The sequence below is a fragment of the Talpa occidentalis genome, unplaced genomic scaffold (genome assembly GCF_014898055.3).
Source record: "Talpa occidentalis isolate TD23 unplaced genomic scaffold, MPIMG_talOcc4v2.1 talOcc4.16, whole genome shotgun sequence".
NCBI lineage: Eukaryota > Metazoa > Chordata > Mammalia > Eulipotyphla > Talpidae > Talpa > Talpa occidentalis.
Window position 1 is genome coordinate 66,930,697 of NW_023601653.1, and position 10,229 is coordinate 66,940,925.

At 34.2% G+C, this 10,229-nt stretch overlaps 1 protein-coding gene across 1 annotated transcript; it reads right to left on the reverse strand.

Moving 5' to 3' along the window:
- Positions 1 to 2,415: 2,415 nt before the first annotated feature.
- LOC119247021 (natural killer cells antigen CD94-like) lies at positions 2,416 to 9,407 on the reverse strand. The gene is made up of 5 exons (XM_054696777.1): positions 9,335 to 9,407; positions 5,984 to 6,076; positions 4,383 to 4,534; positions 3,471 to 3,574; positions 2,416 to 2,533 (listed from the first exon to the last, which is right to left on the reverse strand). The coding sequence occupies exons 1-5, from the start codon at positions 9,405 to 9,407 to the stop codon at positions 2,416 to 2,418; spliced, it is 540 nt and encodes a 179-aa protein (XP_054552752.1).
- Between the last annotated feature and the right edge of the window lie 822 nt (positions 9,408 to 10,229).

Genomic DNA, 10,229 nt, shown 5'->3' on the forward strand with positions numbered 1-10,229 from the left:
TTAGCCACACATTGTACAGTTTGCATAATCTCACTGAAGTAGGAAAAAAATGAACAGAATTTACTTTACAGACCAACAAGGAATTTCTTGCCATTGGTCAAGCTCTGAGCTTTAAGTACTACACATACATGTACAAATCAGAGAACTGTGTCTACTTTCACAGGGTTTACAAACTAGAGAGATGATTGACATGAGTAAACACATTAATAATATACACTGCAAATAAAATAAGTTCTTAGAAACAGGGAAAAGAGAATAATCAGAGTATAACAAAGACCTAGTCTAGATGAAAAATTAAATGAAGACCTTCTTGATATAGTTATATTTATGGAGAGATGTGAGAAATGGAAACCAATATTAACTAAAGGACAAGGTATCAAGGAGGTAGCAGCATTTTGGAGATAAAAGCAGATATTACAAGCAGCAGCAAGTGCAAAGGCCCTGTGTTGGAGTGAGTACCAGGGTGGTTGGATTCTAGTGTTGAAGAGTGTGGAGTGTCTGATATAATCCTGTGGGGTAGGAAAGACACAGAAAACAGAGGGATAAGGGTTGTGAGAAAGACTTTGATACCCTTGGGTCACTTTCAAACCAAAATGACCCAGGACAATCTAAGCCTTCTGCTCCTCCTCTCTCACAGTCACACATGGGGCTGCTAGAGAACAGATGACCTAAGGCTATAGACTATTGCTGTAAATACTGAAGAAACAAAACTCCTTAAAAAATATGAAAAGTGAAATATCTGTTTTTAGGATAAAATTAATTGCACACATTTAAAAATTTAATTAAAAAATTAAATTATGAAAACATCTGCAATTTATCAACAGCTGCAGGCCTGGTTTTAAGAGAGGTGATAAGAAATGATAACTTGTATACACAGGTACATGCACACATGCATACGTATGTATATTCCAATATATACAAATTCAGATTTAATGATAGGCTGGGTATAGTATGTAAGAGAAAAGGGCTTCACATGTTGATGTCAGTTTTTGTTTGATTGAGATTTTTGACATAATTTCAGATTTAAGCATTGTCTGAAAAAGTAATATCAAAGATTGATGTATTTTCTTTACCCAGAGTTCTAAATGTCAATACCGTTAAAATAGTGTCATATTTTATAGATCCTTCCTTCTCTCTCTCTCACTCTCATTTATCTATCTATCTACCTACCTACCTTTCCAATCCTATACCCTGATAGAAATGAGAAATGTAAAACTAAAACCACATTATCATATACTGCATATAAGAGGAAAGATACTTTATTAATGTGAGAGAAGCCAAATATCCAGCCAGAGAAATACATCATCAAATAACAGAAAGAAAAAAAGATACATATCTAGAAATCTAACTTAAAAATCTGGAATTTAATGGCCTACCAGAAAGAGAATTCAAAATAGCCACCCTGAAGACAACAAACTACAAGAAACACTGATTGAAAACTGATAAAACTCAGGAATAAATTGAACAAGAGACTGAAATTTAAGAAGCAGAGATTGAAAGTATAAAAGAAAAATAGAACCAAAGATCCTGGTTCTGAAGATTCCTTAAATGAAACAAAACTGCTAAGGGAAGCATATTAACTAGAATAGAGCATATGGAAGAATGAATTAGTGAGGAAGAAAGTAGGAATCTAGAAATGAATCAAATGGTAGAGGAGAAAGGATAAGATTTAGAAAAAATGATGAAAACATGAGTGCTACATCAGTCGGTTTCTATTAGGAAATGAAACAGAAGGAAAATGGATTTCCCAGAAGGTAAAGAAAGAGAGAAGGGGGTAGAGAACTTATTTAAAGAAATAATAGCTGAGAATGTCCCAAACCTGGGAAAGAATTTTTATCCACAAAAATTCATGAAGTCACTAGAACATATATTTATCTAAATGCAAGAGGACCTACATCAAGACACATAATAGAAAATTTCCAAAGTTTAAAAATGATAATGATATACAGGTACCCAGAAAAAACTAACATTCAGAAATATGAGCAAAGATAAATCTTCACAGTTTAGCATGCCATGGAAAAGACTGAAATGATATTGTCATATATTATTTAAATTGTTTATTTAAATTTCTGAAAGGAATTTAAATTGTTTATTTAAATTTCTGAAAGGAAAATTTACATAAAATATATTAAGTTCAATAATGAACATGTATTAAACCAACATACTTATTATAGTCCTTATTGTGATGTCTCATAATTACAAATGGTGGTGCACATTAATAATTTTTAGAACATTTATATATTTTAGAACATTTATTTTTAGAACATTTATATATATATATATATATATGAAAATAATATGACAACTTGAAACATTTTGCAGATCCCAGAATTAGATCATTGGAATAGGGTAAGAGGGAGAGTTAGCATTCTTCTGGTGAACTTTAACTGCTCACTTCTTCAACCTAAGAAATACCTAAGTAAGTTGTTTACAGATAAAAGAATTTTTCGTCTCACAGGGTTCATATACAACATCACCATTTGAACGGTATGCTATGCAGTTCTTTGTGTTTTCAGTTTGAGGGAATGGAAATCTGTAAAAATGGTAAAATATGGGAAAAGGAAATGAGAATGTTTAGTTATATCCTTTCTTATTTAGTAGTAGAATTTTCAAAGCATTTGAATAAGATATTAATACACTGAGTCATTATATTTTTTTGTTCAATATTCACAGTCTTCACAATTTCAGAGTAGAGTATGATTAAAGCTCAATTATTATCTCTATAATCTAATACAATGAGATCAGAGATTCTTTTCTTTTGCCTTTATTATTAATGATTTTGATATTTGATATACTTTGTTTCAATCTATATTAAAATGCATTGAGTAATCTAGTCTAGGGAAAAAAGCCAGGGCATGGGAGTTGGGGGGAGTTGAGAAAACTGGGCTCAGGACAGTCCCATGAAAGTGGTGTCTGCACATGCACACATCCCCAGTGCTAATTCTAAGGCAAAAGAAAAAGAAAAAAAAAATTGTCAAAAGCTCTTATTTGTTCCTCCCCAGTGGTGCAGGGGTTAACGACAGCACTATCAAGCTACTGCCAGCCACTACAGCACAAGCATGAGTTCAATTCCCGGCTGGCCAGGGAGCAACCCACATGGTACCACAGACCTTCCTGCCACGACCACTACTCCCCTCAGCAGTGTATTTCAGACAGTCTGCCTGTTCTGTTCTCCACTCTCTCTGATGAATCCTCTCACCACCCATACCTCTGGTTTATATCCCAGTTCTTGTATGCATAAATAAATAAATCTTTAAAAAAATAGCTCTTATATGTTCACAAGTACACAAACTTTATATCACTTGGGCATACACTTGGAAGTTCCAGATGCAGCTAAAATTGTTATTCTGTTGAATCTATTCTCTTCTCTGTACTTTTCATGTCTAAAAAGATGATTTTAGCTATATTCTCTGATGAAATCCAAGAATAAGCCCTTAAAGAATGGGAACACCCATGATCCAGAAACTTACAGATCCTGGGGGACAGCGGAACCATCCAGCCACACCCAGGCACTGCGGTTTGTATTGTAGATGACTCCAATCCAATAAAAGTATGGATTACGCTTCATAAAATGCTGCTTGGAAACGGAAACTAGTTAACATAATTTATATCTAATCTGAATAACATATTTTTTAAAAAATTAGTGTCCGTCATCAGATTCAGCCTTTCAATAAAAGAAACTGAAATCTTTTCTGACATTTATTTTTGGAGATAATCACATGTCTCCTATGTCCTCACATATCAGGCCCATTCGCTTATGGAAAAAATACCACAAAATCTCACAGAATGAAAAAATTATAAATGGAGCTAGAATATTGATGGAACACTTCCTTTGCAAGACATAAACATTCAAATTGATTTTGCATTTGCATCTTAAGGGATAAATTTTGTGGGTATAATCTTTACAACCTATATTCAGCCCAGATTCTGCATGTAGCTAGAGAAATACTCCACTTTTTCTTAAGAATTCAATAATTTTTCTGATTATACAATTCACATTCATTCCACATCCAAAATGATGGCAAATATTGAAAATTGCATAATAAATAACAAAATCAAACAAAAAACAAAAAATTACAAATATTTAGTGCTTTTTAAAAATAAAATAAACCTATTATATCTTCTTTGCAGTCTGTCTAAAATATTTCTTGGATTTAATTTGACATTTGCTTTGAATTTTATTCTACTGACATAAATCTTTGACAAATTTCATGTAGATTACATAATAAATGTTTCAAGTTATAGAGTACTAGTAGATCATTATTTCAAAAACTAACTCCAGTACAATCTGATTAAAGACTGGAATCAAAATATTGTGCTTACAGAGATGGTACATTTTCCTGGGTGTGAAAACATTTAGTAAACCATAATTAAATTCATACCAATTCATCTCTGTTGTTCATCTGAAGTAGAGTAGAATTATGATTAGCACAGATATCACTGCTTTCATTCCACATTTTTAATTCACTGGAAATGAAGTAACAGTTGCATTGATAGCCGACCCATCTTTCTTGGCAAGAACTATACCCATAATCTAAGAGGAAAATAATACATAACTGTTGACTCTGGATATTCTATTTATTACTCATTCAAAAATTATTTGTATTTATTTTTTCATTTTTCTACAAATTCTTTGCCAATATATCTAAGCGAAAATTTGAATGTTCTAGACAAAACTATTTTTTTTTTCAATTTACTCTGTTTTCTATATATGGAGTAACTAGGTCTAGGAATAAATTAAGTCCTAGAGATATTTAAAGGAAGAAGGTATTTTAGCATATTTCCTGAATAACAATGAATATGGTACTTGGGAGAATTCTGATACATATGATGGATATTTGATTTTATAAAGGAAGATATAAAAATAATCAGCTTTATGTCTCATCCCACAGTTTACACTAGTGTCCAGAGCATTTACAATCCTCAGTGACAGAAGTCATGACATGTGGTAGGCACTCAGATCTTTGCAAAATGAGTGGTGCTGACATGTGACTAGAATGAGGGGGGAACTGTGGATGTGGATGAAAACATGAAAATCAAAGGGTATAAACTTCCAGTTAAAACATGTATAAGTTCTGAGGATCTGCTTCTCATTACTGTGATTGTAGTCAGCAATACTGTATTATACTCTTGTGTTTTGCAAAAGAAAGAGTAGATCTCAATGATCTCATTACAAACAGAAGTGGTAATTATGAAATGTAATGGAGATGCTAGCTAATACTCTGGTGTCATCATATTACAATAAGTTTATCAAATTAACACTTTCTAAGTCTTAAACTTACACAAAGTTCAATGTCAGTTGCATTCCATGAGCTAGAAAAAATTGAAGGTAAAAAGGATAAACACAAAGTGAGGTATGATAACAGAAAATGTTGAGACAATTTGGAGAACATTTGTGTAAAATACATTGAAAATTGTGATTGTGCTGACTCACTGGGTACAACTTAGATATGCTGAAATCTATGCACTTAGTTCATATAGCTATAAATTCATGGATTATAAGAAGACTCAGCCAATTAATTCACATTAATTACAACATATTTTTGATCACTTAAATTTGAAAACTCAAGTAGGAAAATTTGTCATTTCAGGCTAATATTCTCCTTCACATATAAACATATGAATGATGTATATTCAATATAATTTAATAACTTTTATAATGGACAACAATGAAATGAACTTATCTTGCAGTTAGTAGGTCAGTTTGTATAGTTAGATTACAACATTCCATTATGAGGATAATAGGAAACTACCTATTACATCCTCTACAAAACCTAAGGTTTACAAAGAATGGAACCAACCTTCCTGGAGAGAGTGCTGTGAGAGGGTGTTTTCTGGCGACAGTGCTGTAAGAAATTATAGAAACTATTAGATACAAGTTTGTGAGATAATAGAAGCTTGCATATCAGTAAAGAAATAATTTACTGTTAAATATTTTCATCAAAGTTTTAAACTTCATATAGCGTTGTCTAGAAAAACTTACAGTTTTTCAACACAATTCCCAAAGTAGCCATCAACAAAAGGCATGTTACTCCTAAGATTCCAGAAATCCACCTCCATAGAATGGTCTGAAAAGCTATAGAGAAAGAGAGGTAGGGTAATGACTTCAAGAGAAAACACAGAAGTTCTTAAAAATAGAAACTAGTAGGAGAGAATCCTAAAAGTTATTTGGCTTGGTAACTTGATCACCTTGCCAGTAAAATATTGGAAAATGAAGGCAATTCATTGAAAACTCTAAGCAATGTCAGAATTTATTCTTCTGTGAGATTATCCATATTTTTTCCTCTTTACCAGATCCATCTTAATCATGTAAATTAAGCAGTATTTTGTAGGGGGGGCATAGAAATATGGAGATCTGGGTAAGAGGAGATCAACAGGCACATGGTTGTGTTTTTGGACTTAGTGGACATTAACTTTTATTTTCTCAGGGAACAATCACAATTGTCATGATTACCACTAGGCAGATAAGAAATGTCAGAACTTTTTAATAATGTTATTTATTCAAGGTATCAAAGCTAGTAGGTATTCAGCTCAAAATTAAAATGCATTTGCCTTGTCCCACAGTCTTTCCCATAACATATCCATCATTGTGAAAAATGTTTCCTGGAATGTTCTCTTCTCATAATCTCAATGCAGTTCCTGTTAGAGAAATATCAGGTGCTCCTAATTCTCTAGAAGTCAAATGGGAAAGAAAAGGCACAGGACACTCTGGACCTGATGCAATGAATTGTTCCTTAACAAATGTAGGGGTGACCCCTGGGGGTCTGCATCTATTTTGCATAGTTTGAACAATGATGCATAAACAAACATTCAATAAGAGATTACATTTTTCTCATAGCCAAAATTACTCATTTTATGGGCATTTCCCCTAAAACAAATGAACATTAGAAGTTCCTTCATTAACATTGGCACACTCTTGTGAAACTTAATTCAGCTGACTTTTGGGTGTCAAAATGAAATTGTAAATTTTTATAAACTTATAAGAACTGGTATTAACATTCAAAATACCCTACTTTTAAGGGAATGGAGGCATCACACTCCCAGACTTCAAACTATACTACAAAGCCATAATCATCAAAACTGCATGGTATTGGAACAAGAACAGACATACAGACCAATGGAATCGAATAGAAAATCCAGAAATAAACCCACAGATTTATGGTCAACTAATCTTTGACAAAAGAGCAAAGACTATGCATTGAAGCAAAGAAAGTTTGTTCAATAAATGGTGCTGGGAAAACTGGGTCGCTACATGCAAAAGAATGAAGCTTGACCACTACCTCACACCATACACAAAAATCAACTCAAAATGGATTAAAGAACTAGACATAAGACCTGAAACCATAAAATATATAGAAGGAAATATAGGCGAAACACTACGTGATCTGCACATCAAAGACATCTTTACAGACACATCACCCAAAGCAGTGATAGTGAAGGCAAAGATAAACAGCTGGGACTACATCAAATTAAAGAGCTTCTGCACAGCAAAAGAGACAATAACAAAAACAAAGAGAAACCCCACCAACTGGGAGAACATTTTTGCACCCAACACTAATGATAAAGGACTGATCACAAAAATCTGCAAAGAGCTGATGAGACTCAACAACAACAAAGAAAATAATCCAGTCAAAAAATGGGCAGAAGAGCTAAAAAGAAACTTCTCTGAAGAGGAAATGCAAATGGCCAACAGGCATATGAAAAAATGTTCAACATCACTTGTAATCAGGGAAATGCAAATCAAAACTACCATGAGATACCATCTCACACCAGTGAGAATGGCACATATTAAAAAAACTAGCAACAACAAATGTTGGCGAGGGTGTGGAGAAAAAGGAACTCTTCTGCACTGTTGGTGGGAATGCAAACTGGTCCAACCACTGTGGAGAGCTGTGTGGAGATTTCTGGACCTACTAAACATAGAGCTTCCATATGATCCAGCAATTCCACTCCTAGGTATTTACCCAAAGGACACAGAAACATCAATTCCAAAGAACACTTGCACCCCAATGTTTATAGCAGCACTGTTTACAATAGCTAAGCTTTGGAAACAACCCAAATGCCCAAAAATAGATGACTGGATCAAGAAGATGTGGTACATATATACCATGGAATATTACTCAGCATTCAAAAAAGATAAACACACGCAATTTGCAGCAACATGGATGGCGCTGGAAGGGATCATGCTCAGCGAAATAAGCCAGAAAGAAAAAGAAAAATACCGGATGGTCTCACTCATAGCAGGAATCTAGAAAACTTAAATAAGGGACCAGGAAAATGAATAACTATAAGAAAGTGAAAATCAAAATCAACAAAAAACTATGAACCAGAGACACTTTTAGGGGGGCGGGGGCGGGAGGGGAGGGATTGGGGTCAGAATGGGGGGGGGCTGCAATTGTATGGGGAATATAAAAATAAAATTTATTATTTAAAAAAAAAATACCCTACTTTTTTCTTTTTTTTTTTTAGATAACAGGTTTCTTTCTCTTTTTTTGTAAATTTCTTTTTTACATCATTGTTCATTTTTAAACCATGTTTGCTTTCCGCCATCCCCCTTATGTGTAGTCCCCATAGACTCTCCTTCACCAATGCACCCGTGCACCATCACCTCAGTCCCCTGTGCTCCTCTCATATGACCCAGCAGTTCCACTCCTAGGGATCTACCCAAAGGACACAAAAACATTGATTCAAAAGAACACCTGTACCCCTGTGTTTATTGTAGCACTATTTACAATAGGTAAAATCTGGAAACAACCCAAATGCCCAAAAATAGATGACTGGATCAAGAAGATGTGGTACATATACACAATGGCATAGTATTCAGCAATCAAAAAAGATAAACTCATGCCATTCACAAAAATGTGGATGGACCTAGAAGGAATTATGCTCAGTGAAATATGTCAGAAGGAAAAAGAAAAATATCGGATGGTTTCACTTATAGCAGGAATATAGGGGAACCAAATAAGACATAAGTGTAAAAAAATAATAACAGTACAAAACACAACAAAGCAAAAACAGACAATTATAAATCAGAGACATCCTGCAGGGGAGGAGGAAGGAGAGGGATCCCTACTTACTTCTATGCTCAAATTGTGTTGTTCATAATTTAACCTGGTATATCATTCCCTTAAGTATTTAGTGCTGTCTCAGTCAGAAGCCAACCTTTAAAACTGATGGAAAAGCTTCACAAAATATCTTCTGTGTTACACAATGAAGAAACATAAAAATAAAATTAAGTGGAAAACACTCATATATATGAAATCTAAAAATCTCACCTGTTTCCCAGTCCTGGCCTGGTATTATTTTCTAATTGTGTAAAAGGGGCTGCTCCTACCTGTCATGAAGAGGGGTGCTCCGGCTCGATGCTGAGAAGATTCTCTTGTTCTGGAAGCTCCGTGTCTGATCATGGACTTAGCTGAACACTTAAGGGTCGGAAGTTGTTTAAGAAGAGAGTTAAAAGAGAAGGGAAACAATGTTCTTGAATCACCTCTCTATTGGTGAGAATGGATGGACAGTGAGAATCAGAAGCAGCAAAATCACGAGCTTCTAAATGTTCCGGGACCACAATACAGGAAATTCTCACTGTACCTGCTCAGCGCCTCCCTTTGTCTTGATGAAAGATCAGAGGGAGGGTTTTTTTTTGTTTTGTTTTGTTTTGTTTTTTGTTATTGTTGTTTGTTTTGGCAAACCAAAGTGTATGGACTCAGTATAATAAAATTCCACAAATAAAAATTTCCCTTTTAATAATAAGACACATTCATTATTTACATTGTGCTAAACAGTAAAAATTAGCTCTAGGCTCATTACTTTCTGAGACTGACTTAATAATAAAGATACATAATTATACTTATTTTACCAGTGAGAGAACTAAGGTGTGATTGGACTAAGCAACTTGTCAAGGAGACTTTACTTTTGAAACCAGGCTGTACATCTCCACAGACACATGTGATGTATTTTAAATCAATCCATCTCTTTGTGTCTGTTTATTGTGTGGATTTAAATTTTCTTTGGAATAGTCATCAGTATTTTCCTGTCTCATTCTGAGCTTGTGATCCCTGCCCCCTTAACTCAGCTAGTAAAGGCAGGAGTCAAAAAGGTAGAACTAAAGTGAAGTCCCATTACTGTTCCATGTAAACACACACACACACACACACACACACACTCTCTATAATTGCTTCAGCTGGTCTGAGCCCACCCTCAGTACTTCCTTCACATTTTGCAATTTATGA